General features: G+C 34.2%; 1 protein-coding gene across 3 annotated transcripts in view; it reads right to left on the bottom strand.

Annotated features, from left to right (window-relative positions):
- usp22 (ubiquitin specific peptidase 22) overlaps window positions 1-19,289 on the bottom strand; it is a 57,499-nt gene that overhangs the window by 21,127 nt on the left and 17,083 nt on the right. For all 3 annotated transcript variants that reach the window (XM_021480159.3, XM_021480160.3, NM_001045248.1), the window contains 3 exon segments: window positions 12,372-12,504; window positions 2,403-2,516; window positions 556-657 (listed from right to left, as the gene is read on the bottom strand). In XM_021480159.3, coding sequence (XP_021335834.1) covers window positions 556-657; window positions 2,403-2,516; window positions 12,372-12,504 — 349 coding nt within the window.

The raw sequence follows: 19,289 nt of genomic DNA, 5'->3' as shown, positions 1-19,289 counted from the left end.
ATTAAAATTCACATAAAAATCAATTAAATTAAATAAAAATAAATTCGTTACAATTAAAATAAAAAAAATTATAAAAATAAATTACATTTAAAATAAGTTAAATTAAACAAAAAAAGTAAAATTAAAATTTTAAATAAATAAAAAAAACAAATTAAATAAAATTAAAAAAATTAAATGAAAATAAATTAATTAATTAAATTAAAAATAAAAATAAATTAAATTAAAATGAACAAATTACATTTTCGTAAAAATAAATAAATATAAACCAATATAATGTAATAAAAAAACTAAATGAGAAGAAACAATTATATATTTAAGAATGCACATGCAAAAAAAATGGATGACAATCATTTAAAACTGACGGCCAACAAACACAGTGCTCTTGGCTGGTGTGCAGTCTGCAGTCTCTAGACATCTGACGACTCTGAATTCATTTGAACCGACTAGTTTTACACAGATGAGTTTTGGCGGAGCTCTAATCACCTGCTCCGTGCCAAGCTGTATTATTGAACAGTGTTTCAGAAAAGCGCGGCCCGTGGGAAATGAAGCTCTTACCTATGGTGCAGTTGGCTGTGATTTTCCTCCGTTTGGGATTGTGTCGCAGCAGCTCCAGCTCTCGTTTCGTTGGTTCCCACATTGAATATTTCTCTCCAATACCTGATGTTGTAGAGAATGTGCATGTCATTTTCACAATATTCAACAAGGATGCATTACAAAATCACAGGTACATCATGACAACAATGACATTTTTTGGGTGAATTATAACTTATAAATACAGTGTGTGACTCTCAACACATTTTGGAGGTGTCCATGTTGGTGAGCAATGTATATAAATCAAAGTGAAGACTTGTGCGACCACCTTTATGCTTCTGTCCTGACCTTGAAAATATAAGTGGCTGAATCGCAGAAAAGCTGAATTAAGATTGTGTAGGGTCGAATCGAGATCGGTTTTCGATTAATCGTGCAGCCCTAATAAAGAATATTAAGATTTATTGTTCATTCTGTAATAATAAACCATATCTGGGTGCCATAATTAATCATCCGACTGATGTTATGAAGAGAATTTAGTATGTCAGTAAATCTCTTTTTGCAAACCGGCTCAAACTAAAAACTACTTCTCACTGTAATAACCCATTATATGTATTTTCATTATAAGGACATGTCAAATTTTGTATTATGGTTAAATTTTTACTCATCACTAAGGCATCTTTCAGATTAAATTGAAAATATCTTTATTTATGTTCTTAATGTTCTGAAGACGAACGAACGTCTCTAATGAATTGAGATGAGAAAATCAATTAAAATAAAATTCATTAAAATTTAAATTCAGATACAATAAATTTAATTAAATAAAAATAAATAAAAATAAAAAATTATATAAAATAAAAACTAAAATAAATTAAAGTAAAAATCATGAATATTAAATTAAAATTAAATAAAAAGCAAAAAAATACATAAAAATAAAATTAAGATAAAAATAAACTAAATTAAATCAAAATGAAATTAAAAAAATGAAATTAAAATAAAAATGAAAAGAAATTAAAGTAAAAATAAATTTAAATTAAATAAAATTATAGATGATAAAAACAAAAATAAATTAAATTAAAATTAATTCCAATTAAAATTAAGATAAAAGTAAATAAATTAAATTTAAAATAAATTTAAATATGTTTAATTAAAATACATGAATTACAATAAAAATTAAAATAAATTAAAATAAAATAAAATTATATACGATAAAAACAAAAATAAATTAAATTAAATTAATTCAAATTCAAATTAAGATAAAAATAAATGAATAACAATTAAAATTAAAATATATTTAAATTAAATTATATATATATATAAAATAAAAAGTGCTGTAGTGCTGTTGCCTCAAAGCAAGAAGGTCGCTGGTTCAAGCCTTGGCTGGGTCAGTTGGCTTTTCTGTGTGGAGTTTGCATGTTCTCCACGTGTTGGCGTGGGTTTCCTCCGGGTGCTCCGGTTTCCCCCACAGTCCAAACACATGCGCTATAGGGGAATTAGGTAAGCTAAAATGTCTGTTGTGTATGTGCATGAATGAGTGTGTATGGATGTTTCCCAGAGATGGGTTGCAGCTGGAAAGGCATCCGTTGCGTAAACCATATGCTGGATGAGTTGGTGGTTCATTCCGCTGTGGCAACCACAGATTAACAAAGGGAGTAAGCAGAAATGAAAATGAATGAAAATAAAAAACCAAAATAAAAATAGCTTGAGCTCTAATCAGGCTCACAAAACAAAACACACACTCTTGCCCTCCTGTGGCTCACAGCATTACAGTCTCCAACATTAATATACCTGAATTAACAGCCCACAAGCCACAGGCCGAGCTAAACCACATCACGCAGGCAGGGCAGCAAAAAAAAAAAAAAAAAAAAATCTACCTTGCAATTTCCACGCTTTTCTTTGTTCTTCTTTGGCAATCTGCTCCATGTCTTTGTCGTATATGTAGTCTTGGCACACAAAGCAATATATTCCACCATACAAAAGGTCTATAGCTGAAACACAGAGAACGAGAGAGCATCTATTAAAGTCAAAGTTGACGTTTGCATTTTCCCCTGTAAATATGAAGGCATTAATGCAACACTGCTCGGTGCAGCAAATAATAAGTGATGAGAATAATAATTAGGATGCAGCATGGGAAACATCCATCTCTGCACGTGCCACAATATCATCATCCTCTGTCAAATAATAGCTGCTTCTACCCTTTTTTGGGCAATAATATAATAATCTAACCACTAAGATGCAAATCACAATGCACGTTATGATGCATAATAATGAGGAATTTAAAGGGACAGCGCACCCAAAAATGAAAATTGTGATTATTTTACTCACCCTTGAGCCTTGGCTTATTTTAAACTAGTTAAACACAAAAGATCCTACGATAAATCTCAAAGTATTCTTTTTTATTCCTATTTATATACTGATTACATATTGCAAATGTTAATGCTATTGATATTTATATTCTATCCAATGCAGCATGGGAAACATCCATCCCTGCACGTGCCAAAATATTGCCATCCTATTGCCAAATACTAGTGGCTTTTACCTTTTTTAATGTGCTAAATCACTAATATGCAAATAAAATACTATGAATAATTATTATGATGCATAATATTGAGGAAATTAAAGAACAGCGCACACAAAAATGAAATGGTTAATATTTTACTCCCCCATGACTTGTTTCACACCAGTTAAACCCAAAAAACAGTATAATAAATGTCAAAATATCATGTTTTATTCCAGTTTATATTCTTTCCCATGCAGTATGGGAAACATTAATACACAGAGAACGAGAGAGCATCTATTAAAGTCAAAGTTGACGTTTGCATTTTCCCCTGTAAATATGAAGGCATTAATGCAACACTGCTCGGTGCAGCAAATAATAAGTGATGAGAATAATAATTAGGATGCAGCATGGGAAACATCCATCTCTGCACGTGACACAATATCATCATCCTCTGTCAAATAATAGCTGCTTTTAGTCTTTTTTGGGCAATAATATAATAATCTAACCACTAAGATGAAATTACAATGCACGTTATGATGCATAATATTGAGGAATTTAAAGGGACAGCGCACCCAAAAATGAAAATTGTGATTATTTTACTCACACTTGACTTATTTTAAACTAGTTAAACACAAAAGATACTACGATAAATCTCAAAATATACTGTTTTATTTCTATTTATATACTGATTACATATTGCAAATGTTAATGCTATTGATATTTATATTCTATCCAATGCATCATGGGAAACATCCATCTCTGCACATGCCAAAATATCGCCATCCTATTGCCAAATACTAGTGGCTTTAACCTTTTTTAATGTGCTAAATCACTAATATGCAAATAAAATACTATGAATAATTATTATGATGCATAATATTGAGGAAGTTAAAGGAACAGCGCACACAAAAATCAAAACGGTTAATATTTTGCTCCCCATGACTTGTTTCACACCAGTTAAACACAAAAAAACTGTATAATAAATGTAAAAGTTTTATTGTTTTATTATTATCCATTTATATTCTAATTGCATATTGCAAATGTTAGTTTTATTCTTATTTATATTCTACACCATGCAGCATGGGAAGCATTCATCTCTGCACATGCCACAATATCATCATCCTCTGTCTAATTCTACTGGCTTTTGTCTTTGTCAACAATATAATGTGCTAACCACTAAGATGCAATCAAATACAACAAATGCATATTATAATGCATAATATTAAGACATTTAAAGGGACGGCGCACCCAAACATGAAAACTCTTACCATTTTACTCCTCCTTGACTCGTTTTAAACTAGTTAAACGCTAAAGATAAGATAATAAATGTTAGTTTTATTCTTTATCCATCTTTGCATTTGCCACAATATCACCATCCTCTTGCCATATACTGGTGGCTTTTACCTTTTTTAAGGCAATAATGTAATGTGCTAACCACTAAGATGAAATTAAATACAATAAATGCATAATATTAAGGAATTTAAAGGGACAGCGCACCCAAAAATGAAAGATGTTGTCATTTTACTCACCCTTGACTTGTTTCAAACCAGTTCAACACTAGAGACAGTATAATTAATGTCATAATATAATGTTTTATTCTTATTTATATTCTTTCCAATGCAGGATGGAAAACATCCATCTCTGCACATGCACAATATCACCATCCTCTTGCCATATACTAGTGGCTTTACCTTTTTAAGGCAATAATGTAATGTGCTAACCACTAAGATGAAATTAAATACAATAAATGCATAACATTAAGGCATTTAAAGGGACAGCGCACCCAAAAATGAAAATTGTTGTCATTTTACTCACCCTTGGGTGGTTTCAAACCATTTCAACGCTAAAGATAGCATAATAAATGTCATAATATGATGTTTTACTCTCATCTATATTCTAATTACACACTACAAATGTTAGTTTTATCATTATTTTAATAGCATCTCTGCATGTGCCACAATTTCATCACCATCCTCCAAATATCAGAGGTGTTATTGATGCATTATCGCTCTCTGATTTCTCATTCAGTGCATTTCTCGGAGCCCGCACTGCCAATACCTGTTTCTCAGTTCCCATGGCAACCTGACGATGGTCTGTTTGGCACAGACGCACTAAATGTTCGCAGGTGGAGCGTCTATTTGTGACTCGACACTAATGCAGAGCCTGGCGCGACCCGCCGACAGGTGCTCGGACTATGAGGCTTTTAGTGGCTTTCAGCGGCTGGATGTTTGCTATTTCCAGCGATTGCAAAAGGGACAGAGGTCTCATTGTTGAACTGGCAGGACGCTAACAATCGGCACAGGCATGTGGTAAATCTGCTCAAAACAGGAGCGCTTTACCTTCTAAATAAACGCACTAAAGTCTCTTGTTTGTGCACGATTAGGATTTATTAGTGCAAATGCAATGGAAGCAAACCAATAATGTGCTAACCACCAAGATGCAATCAAATACTATGAATGCATGTTATGATGCAGAACACTGAGGAAGTTAAAGGGACAGCGCAACAATAAGTGAAATTGGTATCATTATTATACTAACACTTGACTTGTTTCAAACTAGTTCAACACAAAAGATAGTATAATTACTAGGGTTGGGTACCGAAACCCTTTGTAATAGATATGTACCGGATCAAATCGGCATTTGGATTTTGGTGCCACTGGTGCTGCAACAAGGACATCAAAAGCATCAAAGGTGCATCAAAGGCACACATATGGCCCGTTTCCACTGAAGGCTGATTTATACTTCTGCGTCAAACACCGGCGTATGCTACGGCGCTGACGCATAGCCCTTCGCCGTCGCTGATGTGCACCTCTCAAAAAATGTAACTACACGTCGCAACGACGCGTACCGTAAGCTATGTGATTGGTCGGCTTGGTAGCGCTGACGAGTCTGGGCGGGGCCGAGAGGCGCGCGAATGGCGCGACGCCACGTGAGCGATTGTTTACAAGTGTGGAGTACTGTGAAGGAGCTCCTGATGGAAAGTTTTGTTTTGTGTTTACCTCACAGTTAAAGTTGTTGCACGTCCGCCGGTTCCTGCCTCAAAATGAGCGAGTTTGAGCCACTTGTACATCCCGGAAGTGTTCAGGAAATGCAAAAAAGTTGCGAAGAAACTCGACACAGAGGAACATTTACACCTCACTGCCAACTAGCGTTTCGGAAGTGTTAATGCAGACCGACAGAGACGGCGCGCAGAAGTATAAATGCACAGCCACGCGCGTTGCCTGCGCCGTGGGTTACGCCGGTCACCTGACGCAGAAGTATAAATCAGGCTTGAGTGGTACGGTACGGTATGGTTTGGTACGCTTTTATGGCCATTTCCACTGTCAAAGGGTCCTTTCGAAAGGGTCCCAAACAGCAGAAAGGGTCCCAAAAGGCGGAGCTAGACGCGCAGCTGAACGCTATTGGTTTACAGAGATACGTCATTCGTAGACTCAACAAGCCAGAATGTAAACAAAGGACCCGCCATGTTTGAAATACACAGCGAGAGATTACAGCGGAATTATAAATGCATATGCAGCCATGGTCGATCCTGAAAACAAACCCTGTCGTCGTCATGATAAACAGCCACAAAGCCATGGAGAAGAGCAGATTCACCCTGTGCCGCGTAGTTTTATACGGGCCAGTCTGAAGCCAGAGGGGTTTCGATTTCATTCTTAGAGCCGCACGACTCTATCTAAAATAACAAACTTCTTGATCTGATGATAATAACATGCACTTGATTATTGACAAGCTTTGGAAACCCGATCCTGTGAGAAGCTGACAAACGCGAGAGACACATTCAGAAAGAAAAGGACAAACGCGAGAGTGGAGCGCGGGAAAAAGGCGAAGCCAAGCAGCACGTTATTTCTTCAGCAAACGTGAACAAACTGCCTTGTTTTAATCTTTATTATCACCTTTTGGACTAATATGAACTGGGAATGGTGGAATGACTCTCTAACAGAGGCTTCATGTGCTGCTGAAGATTACAGACACAGATGAGAGGTTTACACTGACTGTAGGCTATACTTTGTGTTGTTTTGAACGTAATTAACGACGAAATGTCTGCTTTGTGTAGTTCTTCTGTAGTTGGTAACATATCGAAGACTGTAAGGGGTTGTATGTGTTCATACATGTTCATTTATTTATTTATTTAATATAATTATAGACGTTACAGTAGGCTATTTCGCACCGTCATTGATCTGCAGTTATAAACAACTCCTGTTTATAGAAAAGTTAGTAATGAACATTTATACACAAGTATTTATGTGTTTTGTGAGAAGTGCTTTTCATATGATATGTAAACGATCTGTGCAGCTTTATTGTAGACATTTTCTCAAGCGAAAATGACGTCGACTGAAACTTTGTCATACACCACGCACACCAAAAGGGTACCCTTGGTAGTGGAAACGCAAGCCTGATAAAGGTGACCCGTACCGACCTGTACTGTACTAGTCAGTGGAAACGAGCCCTTAGGTATGCGTCGTTACAACATCTCTAAACAACTTTCAGGAAAACTGACAGGTAGGCTTGGGCGGTATCCAAATTTTGATACCGCTATTTTACCCCAGTATTACCGTGCATAATAAAAAAAATATGACATAAGGCTCAGACAGCGTCACCAAACTGTTGGCTTGTGCCTTAACCATTCAGAAACTGAATACCGTATATGCGACCTTCTGTTCGCGGTCACCCGTTTGTCTTGTTTGTATTAGAGATCTGCATGGGATGCTCATGCACACACGCACACGCACACACACACACACACACACACACACACACACACACACACACACACACACACACACACACACACACACACACACACACACACACTAAACCTCAAGTGCTTAATCAGTTTAATTTGGTTATTTATCCCCCAAACCCAAATAATAGATTGAATCTGCTAGTGTTTATTCTTCTTCTTCAGTGTTTTCATTTCATCACGACTCTGAAAGCGCTGTAAAGCGTCGCCATTTCAATAGATGCTTTTAAGTCAGTGCAAGTCTGAAAGTGTGACTCATACAAGCTAGATTTAAACAGTATTTAGATATGCATGTAGAAAAAAAGAGAGAAGTTGCACAACAGAATGAGGTGGGGCTGCATCATGCACACACACACACAGACGCACACACACACACATCAGATGAATAAACCAAAAGCATAGCAGGCCTTCAGGTAACCATGGGAACCAGCAGAAGACGAAAAAAAAAGAGGAAAGAACTGTGAGATCAAGCCTGTCGAGTGTCAGTCGACAAAAAAAAAAAAAACACAGTAAACGGAGGACGAGAAACAAAAAATAAATAAATGAAAAAAAAAAAAAAAAAAAAAAAAAAAAAAAAAAAAAAAAAAAAATCGCAACAAAATGTAGCGCAAGAAAAAAATCCCAGACTTAATTACTCGCCGTTGGTCTTTGGAGAATAATCACGTTTTTTTTCCTCGTCACAGTGGCGCTCATTCACAGTTATCCCATGAACGGAGAATAACCTAATTAAATGTTCAATCAAACTCCGAGGGGAACTGAACGCACACACACACACACACGCACGCACGGGTGTAAAGACAGAGCGATGCCTCAATGACACCTGGGGAAATGGCGAGATTCAGTAATACTGCAGATGCACTGTGACGTCGAGGGCAAGAGAAATAATATATCATCCCCTGAGGAAAAACGAAATCCCGCTGGACCAATGGCAGGAGGCCAAAACACAAACAAAGCTATTTATTAATGAATAAATGGGTTCAAACTCAGCACACCTGAAGAAACAGCGATGGCTGCGTAAGAGAAAAGTCCATGTTAAAGTGTGCAAGAAGCAAACACGTGTTCAAAATCACTACTAATACTAGCTTAAAGATTTATTAAAAGTAACATATCGGTCTCCTGACCCTCATCAGACTTATACACTCACTGGCCACTTTATTAGGTACACCTTACTTGTACCGGGTTGGACCCCTTTTGCATTTAGACCTGCCTTAATCCTTCGTGGCAGAGATTCAGCAAGCTACTGGAAATATTCCTCAGAGATTTTGCTCCATCAGAGCATCACACAGTTGCTGCAGATTTGTCGGCTGCACATCCATGATGCCAATCTCCCGTTCCACCACATCCCAAAGCTGCTCTATTGGATTGAGCTCTGCTGACTGTGGAGGCCATTTGAGTACAGTGAACTTATCGTCATGTTCAAGACACCAGTCTGAGATGATTGAGCTTTATGACATGCTGCGTTATCCTGCTGGAAGTAGCCATCAGAAGATGGAGACACTGTGCTCATAAAGGGATGGACATGGTCAGCAGCAATACTCAGGTAGGCTGTGGCGTTGATGCTCAATTGGTACTAATGGACCCAAAGGAAATCTCCCCCACACCATTACACCACCACCACCAGCCTGAACCGCTGATACAAGGCAGGATGATCCATGCTTTCATGTTGTTGAGGCCAAATTGTGAGCCGAGCATCTGAATGTGTGAGCAGAAATGGAGACTCAGAGCAGCAACGTTTCTCCAATCTTCTATTGTCCAGTTTTGGTGAGTCTGTGTGAATTGTAGCCTCAGTTTCCTGTTCTTAGCTGACAGGAGCGGCACCCGGTGTGCTCTTCTGCTGCTGTAGCCCATCCGCCTCAAGGTTGGACGTGTTGTGTGTTCAGAGATGCTCTTCTGCAGAGCTCGGTTGTAACGAGTGCTTATTTGAGTTACTGTTGCCTTTCTATCAGCTGGAACCAGTCTGGCCATTCTCCTCTGACCTCTGGCATAGGGCTGGGCTAATGATGCTCGCTTTGAACTGCAGCAGATCGTCTTGACCATGCTGAAATGCATTGAGTTGCTGCCATGTGATTGGCTGATTAGAAATTTGCGCTAAGGAGCAGTTGGACAGGTGTACCTAATAAAGTGGCCGGTGAGTGTGTATTATTTTGACAGATTGTGCATTAATGAAAGTGCTGAAATGTGTGTGGTGGAGCTCAGATTTAGTGTTTTCTCCAGCTCACCTCTCTGAAACAGGTGTGTGCTGAACTGTAAACCCTGGCTGGAAACACACAGAGTCAGGGCCGATTATCCCCTCGCACACTATAATTACCCACAATCCCGTCTGTTTGCGCTTCTTATTTGTTTGTTGTCGGAGGGTGGCTCCCGTGCTCATTAAAACAGAGGGGATAATTACACGGCAGCGATGCATTAAGGAGCTGGGAGATTTCCAAGACCCATCCAAACATCCACAGCCCCGTTTCTGCACTCCGCAAGCAGAAGAAAAGCACTTTTATAATGGCTTGCCGAGCAGAAATTCAACTGGATTTTGGGCCTCGAGTAGGGCTGGGGTATTTAATTACACTAGAATTAATCACTGCATTGCTTTTCAGTGTTCAAAAGTATGATCAAAGCAGAAATGCTGAATCTTCATGCAATTATTACATCTTTATTAACTCAGGTCATCTATTTTTATTCTACATGTACAATGGGCCGTCATAGAAATCTGCAAATTTTTGATGGATACATGGAAACTAGGGCTGTATTTACCTTAAAGCTCTTAAACATGTAAAATAAAATAAAACTTGAAATTATAACAGTAATATATAACAGTTTTTCCATCTAGAATGTTCTTTGGGAAAATATTAAATGCAAAAATCTAAAATTATATTTTAAGATATTGTCAAAAAGATTGATATAATTTCCCTAAAAATTATATTTAAAAAAATGGAATTTAAACATTTTAAAAAATAAATATTTAAAATAATATTTTAATACATAATATAATAATATAATACATAAAAAAGGAAAAAATAATATATTAAAATGATAAGAAAAAATACATAATATAATATATTAAAAGTGATTTAAAAAACTAATTATAAATGATAAAAAATATATAATATAAAAATAAGAAAAAAAATCTACAATATAATATATTAAAAATGTTAAGAAAAATATAATATAATATATAAAAAATGATAAGAAACAAAAATATAATATTTTAAAAATGGTAAGAAAAAATGTATAATATAATATATTAAGTGATTTAAAAAACAAATTATAAATGATAAAAATATGTAATATAAAAATTAAGAAAAAATATAAAATATTAAAAATTACTTGATTTTATATATATATATATATATATATATATATATATATATATATATATATATATATATATATATATATATATATATATTTATTTATTTATTATTTTTTTTAAATGATAAGAAAATTATATAATATAATATAATAAAAATCATAAAAAACATAATATATTAAAAATGATAACATACATAACATAATACATTAACAATTATAAGAAAATGGATATATTATATTAAATAGATATATTATATTTTAATATATATCTATTGACAAAGTGATTTATATTTATAAACACTTATTAATTTTAATCTAAAGTGTGGTATATGCACACAGACTATCCAATTCTGTCAGACAGTCAGTCATCCCAGACAAAAATCACAGCGTTTCTTTAAAATCTTCACTGCCTAGCTGAGATACAATATAAAGTGAGAATCAGAGCAAACAAGAAGCACTGCATTGAATTACACTGCTCCGCGCCGTGTCTTTAAAATATGGAATTTAATTTTACCCCAGTATTTTCAATGGAATTTCTGTGCTCGCCTGCTGATATTAATAGCGCCTGCGTTTAAATGTTCTCTCGTCTATTTTATGCTTTAACAACCGAATGAATGCTTAAGTCTATTTAACTGATTATATTTTAGGTACATTACAGCATCGATGCTGTAAAAAGAACCTTATGAAATTAAAAACAGTCACATAAAGCTTTCACCGGAAGTTCATCACTAGCTGTGCATATATTTATCTAATTTAATTCATTAGATGTGCCTTTTAACCACTAAAATAGAAGAGAAAAGGAAAAAATGCATTATTGAGGGAAAAATAAAAACTAAAACATTTACATTTTGGTTAAACTATATTTCTTGATGTCAGTTCATTACAAGCTTTCCTTAAAACATTCATTAATATGTTTTGGCTTTGGCATTAATATGGCTTTGCAATCAAAAATGTGAATATAATAGAAGTCAATGGGGCAAAAACAGCCCCCAACATAACCAAAGCGTAGTCAATTTGCTTGCTTTATTGTTGAATTGTTTATCACTATATTGTTGTCGACAAAAATCATCCAATTTTCTGAAACACAAAGAAAGCCGTGGTCAAATGAAGCCTCAAAATCACCCCTGAGAGGAAGAAAACGACCCAACCACACAAGGGTTAAGATAATCAAGTGGAAAGGCTTGAGTGCTGGCTATTCCTCATCTCAGTCTGAGTTTGTGTTTCTGCACGAGTCTATTTTCTGCCGATGACGTCTGCGGCGTGGGTGACAGAGAGAGAGAGAGCGGCAGTGAATCTTACCTAGGTTGTGTCTCTTGTTTTTGGCGTGTTCGTGGATGTGTTTCTTGCTGAAACAGCCGAAGAACACACAGTGAAGACACGAGTGCAGCCGATTTAGATGAGCTCCACACATGTGACATATACATGACTTCGCCTATGAGGGAAACAGAGATATGCAGGCATTTAGAGAAGACAAACAATATATGTGCAACAGAAATCACTAGTTTATAGACTCCATGAGTAATTAGTTCATTAGAGAACGTCAATGGGTGAACGGAGAAGCCTTTTAAGAGCGATGCATTTTCAAAGGCATGATTATAACCCTTCGAAAGGATGAAGAATCAAATGATTACATTAATAATGCTCAAAACCTCCAAAAAATGATTAATGAAGTGAAAGTCGAGGATCTGAGAAATGATCTTGAAATGAACAGATAAGGACAGTGATTTTGGACAACGCTGTAAAACAAATGATTAATGATGTATTTTTTGCACTTGTTGCATTGAGACAGAAAATCAAAAATCACCAAAGCTGAATATTTTTATTGTGATCCAACCAACGTTATCAAAACTGCCCAAAAGTACCAAAATAGCAGTGATTTTTTATGATTTATTAAACTTTGTATTTATCTATACCAATGAAAATATATGCGTTTAATATAGCTTGCTTTAAAAAAAATATCAATAAAAAAAATATCATTTTGGATTGTTTTTTATGCAGGACCCTAAAACTTTTTTTGTATAATTTGCATTTTTTTTATTATTACAATTTAATTTGACCATAATTTTTTACTTTAAAAAGTTAAATAAATTAATAATTGAATAAACGAACCAATAATACATATGCATTTGTATATAAATAAATACTAATTATTATTAGTATATAAATAAATATATATGTAAATAGATAAACAAAAATTTGTAAATAAATACATATTTGTAGATAAATAAATACATTTGTAAATAAATATATACATGTAACTAAATAAATAATGATAGTGATTTACAAATATATTGAAAATGTTAAAGTTATAAACATTTTTTATATTTGTTATTAAATACATACATATATTTGTAACTAAATAAATATGATATTTTAAATATATATTTAAACTGATTTTATATATTTGTAAATAAATACAGACATATGTTAAATTGATTTAAATTACATTGAAAATGTTCTTTTTATATAAATAATATTTTATATATTAGTAAATAAATAAACAAATAAATATTTATTTGTAATATATAATATATAATATATTATATATATATATATAATATATTATATATATATATATATATATATATATATATATATATATATATATATATATGTGTGTGTGTGTGTGTGTGTGTGTTATTTCAAAATATATTGAAAATGTTATATTTATATAAATAAATTGCTATATATTTGTAAATAAATAAACAAATAAATACAGATTTGTAAATTAGCAGTGTTTTATTACTACATTTTAATTTGACCATAAACTTTTAAAAAAGTAAAATTAATTCATATTTAAATAAAGAAAAAATAATACATAAATTTGTATATTATAAATAAAAATTATTTGTATCAAATATATTTGTAAATAGATGAACAAATATACAGGATTTTAAAATATACTGATATTATATAATATTTTTTATATTTGTAAATAAATACAGATTTGTAACTTAATAAATATAAATGATAAAATAATTTATTAATATATAAAAAATATTTTATGTATATAAACACAATGTTTATATCTATGCATACTAGAGTTAAAATAAAAATCATAAAAAGACAGTCTTTTTTTATTATTGCATGATTCTTTTTAATAATGATCTGAAATATCTCTATAGTGTTGCTTTAAGACCCTGAAACATCTCCAGCGGTTAACAGTTGCCTCTGCTTTTACCTCCAGACTAGCTATTTTTGTAGAGACCCCATTTTCAGCTTCACATCTCGCCATTTTTCTGTTCCCCAAAGATTTAACACCAAACACACAACTGAGAACCGCAATCCTAGCGCACCAATGAGCTCTGAAGCACAGGTGAGGTGAGGGAGGAAGCCTTTATCATTTCACCATCACTTCAATACAAAACACCACCGCCTGAAGGAAATAACAATATGAGGCAAAACATAAGCATTGAGGCACGGGGAAAATTAGGGAATGATAACCTGCAACCCCGCTGTAAATATGTAAACACATTAAGGAAATAACCACAGCCACATCATCCTGCAGTTCAAGACCGGTTACTCACTGAAGCTAAGCAGGGCTGAGCATGGTCAGTACCTGGATGGGAGACCACATGACAAAACTAGGTTGCTGTTGGAAGTGGTGTGTGTGTGAGGCCAGCAGGGGGCGCTCAACCTGGTAAAGAGTATGGGTGTCCTGGCCTCCACCGGCCCTTACCCATCATGGCCTCACTATCCACCGTATTGGCTCTATCTATATGTGTGGTGAAGCACTGGCGCTGTTGTCCTGTGGCTGCCGTCTGCATCCCTTTGCGCTTCTGAAAAAGCACTACTGTAAACAATGCATGTTGTGACACCACGAAATAAACGAGATGTCTTTTAGTTTTATCAGTACACTATACATAGTCATATAGCACAGAACTGTTTATTATTGGTTTAATTTATTATTATTATTGAACGCTAATGTTCGTGTTATTCGCTGGAGTAGAAGGCGCGCGGCCGCAGGGGAAGGCCTGTTTTCTCTGTCTTTCATCAGAGTAATTCGATCTGAGTCGTGGAGGGAGAAAAGCCTCCGGTGGGGTGAACTTGCCAAACATACGATACACTGTAAAGATACGCATGAGCGCAACAAACATCATCACAAGATCACCATCGGGGCATGATAGGGCAGCATGCAGTAATGCCTGATATCATTAAAGTTTTGGTCACAGCAGAAAACGGTGTTACTAACCACCCAGCCAAATTTAATTGATTAAAGTGTGCATTTGTTTATTCAATGTTTGACGTGATCTCAAATAAAAAAAATGAGGAGGGCGGGGCATTTAGTAGCTCCTCCTCCATGAGCTCAAGCGCATCAAATGAAAAGCCAATGAGGCGGCGGCGAGGCATGTCAGACACTAGAGAGTGTTTGATTGGTCGGAAGATTTTATAAGCAACTGAAGTACAACTATCTCAAGTGGGCGTGTCCACTGCTGAAACCACACGCCCTCACTGGAACACAGCCTTCCCTCAACTGTAAATTACTATAACCTGAATATATGATACCGATGATGACTCTGATCAAGTTTAATTGGCTTTATGCAGACATGCATGTTTGAGCGCCTCAAATACTCAATGTGTAACACTGCCGTCAAGATAAAAAAAACAGACAAATAAACAAACAAACAAACAAACAAACAGATAGATAGATAAATAAACAAACAAACTGACAAACAAATAAAGAAATAAACAGACAGATATAAACCAATCAGATAATTGGATAAATAATTAAACGGATAAATACATACACAAATAAACAGATAAAAAAATGAATAAACAGATAGATAAATAAATTAATAAACAGACAGATAAAAACCAAACAGACAAATAAATAAGTAAATAATTAAACAGATAAATAAAGACAGATAAAAAATAAATAAACAGATAAATAAATAAACAAACAGACAGACAGACAGAAAAATAAATAAATAAATAGAAAAATACATATAAACATATAAAAACAAATAAACAGATAGATAAATAAACAAACAGACAAATAAATAAATAAACAGACAGATAAAAACAAACAATCAGACAATTAAACAAACAGATAGATAAATAAATCAGATAAATAAATTAATAAATAAACAGACACATAAATAAACAAACAGACAAAAAGAAAGAAACAAACAGATTAAAAATACAAATAAACAAATAGATAACTAAATAAATAAACAGATAAATAAAGACACAAACAAACAAAAAGATAAAGAAATAAACAGATAAAGAAACAAATAAAAAACAAACAGACAAATAATTATATAAATAAACAAACAGACAAATAAATAAATAATTTGGTAAATAAACAAACAAAAAAATAAACAGATAAATAAATAGACAAATAAATAAAAAATAGACACAGAGACGAATAAATAAATAAACAGATAAATAAACAAACAATGAGATAAATAAATTAATAAATAAACAGATAAATAAATAGACACAAACAATGAGATAAATAAATAAATAAACAGATAAATAAATAAATGAAGACGCAAACAAAGAGATAAATAAATAAATAAACAGATAAATAACTAAAATGGACACATAAAACGAGATAAATAAATAGATAGATAAATAATTAGAACATAGATAAATTAAAAAGACAAACAGAATAATTAACATATATGCCTCCAGCCAATAGATTCTGCCACTGCTAAGAATGATTCAAATGCACATTCGCACAGTCAAAATGATTATGAAAGCAAGAACATGCCCCTGTATGTGTTTGTGCTTTAATAGTAATAGGATATGATCTAGTTCAAGAACAACTCATATGAAAGAACCATTTTCCCAAGATCAGCTTTACGCCAACACAAATGTGATATTAATATTATAACAGCTCAACAGACGTTCATTCAGAGTAATATTTTAGAAACAATATTGGCTTTTTTGATAATTAAAAATAAAACATTTGTGCACTTCAGAAGTACAAACTCTGCACTGTTTACCTCCTTAAAGAATCTGATTTCGAGTCAATGATTCGCTCATAAAAACACTTGCTTTGTTTCTAAACGAATCAGCTGTTTTGAAAGAATCATTTGAACGGACGATTCAATGAATCACTCACTGAGGCAGAGATTTGTTCCAGCTACTGGTAGTTTTAGTGTCATGTTTATTTATCCATGACAGGCCGAAACTAGCCAAGACCGGCACAAAAACACACTCAGCTAAATACTGTTCAATTATTGCCATCCATAAATGATCTTTAGTGTCAGCAGCACTGCAGTACAGTACACAGTGATCTGAAGATCTCAGTCTCCGCTGACGTCATTTCTCCTTCATCTACACTGCATACACTTCCTTCATTCCCTCACACACACACACACACACTCCTCTGCTTCTCCTGTTGCTGTTAATGCTGTAATGTTGAATCAGATCGTGCATTGATCCAGACCTCATCTGAGAGGAGCGTGAGGGACTGAAGAACAAGATAAGGAGGATCAGCTTCCTCCTACAAGAACACACACACACACACACACACACACACACACACACACACACACACACACACACACACACACACACACACACACACACACACACACACACACACACACACACACACACACACACACACACACACACACACACACACAGTCTATTTCTGCTTGCTGGCATATATTGAAACAAAAAACCCTTAAAATGAAATGGAGGCACCAAACACTAGCAGTCAATGGCAAAGACAAAATAAAAGTATACAACAGACAATAGGATGAATAAATGAAATATAATAAAGGAGATATATGAAGAGTTCAGATGCAAAAACAATAGTGTGAGACTGACAACGGCAGCCAGAAGAGAGAATAATGTCAGATTTACTGTCCTGCGCCTATACACACTGCATTACACACACCTCGCATAAGCTGTAATTTGCTTATTATATTTGATGCAAAGATGATATAATACATACACAAATACCTATAAATGTTCAAACCTGTTTAAAAATCAAAACATTAAAAACTTTCAAGGATTTAAAATGCTGATGAGTGTTAAACGTATAACTTTTGAAAAGGGGTACATTGTGCAACAAGAATAAAGTACTTGTAGGGCTGAGCGATTTTTTCGATTAATTCGAAATTACATTTTAAGACGATTTTATTTCATATTAAATTGAGAACGCAATTTTTAAAATAAAAATATCAGATAATCATAATTGCACCAATGCGCTGTGGTTTACTCTCTGTATGAAGCAGGTCGCACACGTAGGGCTGTGTATTGGCAAGGGCCTCACGAAATGATACATAGGTCACGATACAATATATCCCGATATATTGCGACACAATAAATATTGTAATATATTGCAATAGTTTGTATTAGTATGTGTAGATTGACAACTTCTATAAAGTCAGCAGACGAATTAAAATTTCAATTCCAATTTATTTTCTATCCATTTCAATTCATTAGAACTGCACATTGTTATCGAACAAAGAACTCACTGAAATGTATTAAATGCATATTGTTATTAAACACTGAACTAAAACGCATATGCCACTAAAGTCACATATAAATGGAAGTAAACATAAAACTGGAACACAGTGCTCTAATATGAGGTAAACTATTAGAAGCTAAAATCCAAAAATCAGGGCTCGAAATTGCGACTGTTTTGGTCTTATTTGCGGCCAAAATTTCATGCAACCTCAAAATATATTTGGGAGCATTTGTGCGAGTGCATAAAATTATTGTTGTGCGACCAGTTTTCACAGCAAAATGTTCACCACATGCGCAGATTTAGGAGGCATTCACGCATTAAGCATCTTTGCACCTAATAACACCAAACGCAGCGCTCAGGAATGGTTTCAAACAGTTGACATGTCAACTTGTTGCCGTTACAACAACAGGTCCTTCCATTTGATGTCCCATCCCTCTTATGCAGTTTTCAGTAACTCTGCAATGTTAGTTGAGGTAGACGGAAGCTTATTAATGATGTTATCCAGTGTAGTTTACCTTAAATCAAGAGGTTTCGGTTGAGAGCGCAGTGCTGCTAATTCATCTGCGTGGTGGCTTGTTAAGTGATAACGCAAGTTTGTAGTGTTTAATATTTTACGTTAGATTTGCAAAGCTTGCATTTTTTGTCTTATTCAGTACTCTGGTATAGCGTTAAAACCAAAGTACAGCCAAACGTCAGCTTTAAAAGCTGAAGGCGCCTTTATATTTTCCACCATGCTCACTCTTGCTTACTTCTGATACCGTACTACTTAGCGTTTTGTTGGTAGC

This window comes from Danio rerio, chromosome 12, assembly GCF_049306965.1.
Source record: "Danio rerio strain Tuebingen ecotype United States chromosome 12, GRCz12tu, whole genome shotgun sequence".
In the NCBI taxonomy this organism is placed as follows: Eukaryota; Metazoa; Chordata; class Actinopteri; order Cypriniformes; family Danionidae; genus Danio; species Danio rerio.
The sequence above is the reverse complement of the archived record's forward strand: the minus strand, read 5'-3'. Positions and strand labels throughout refer to the sequence as shown.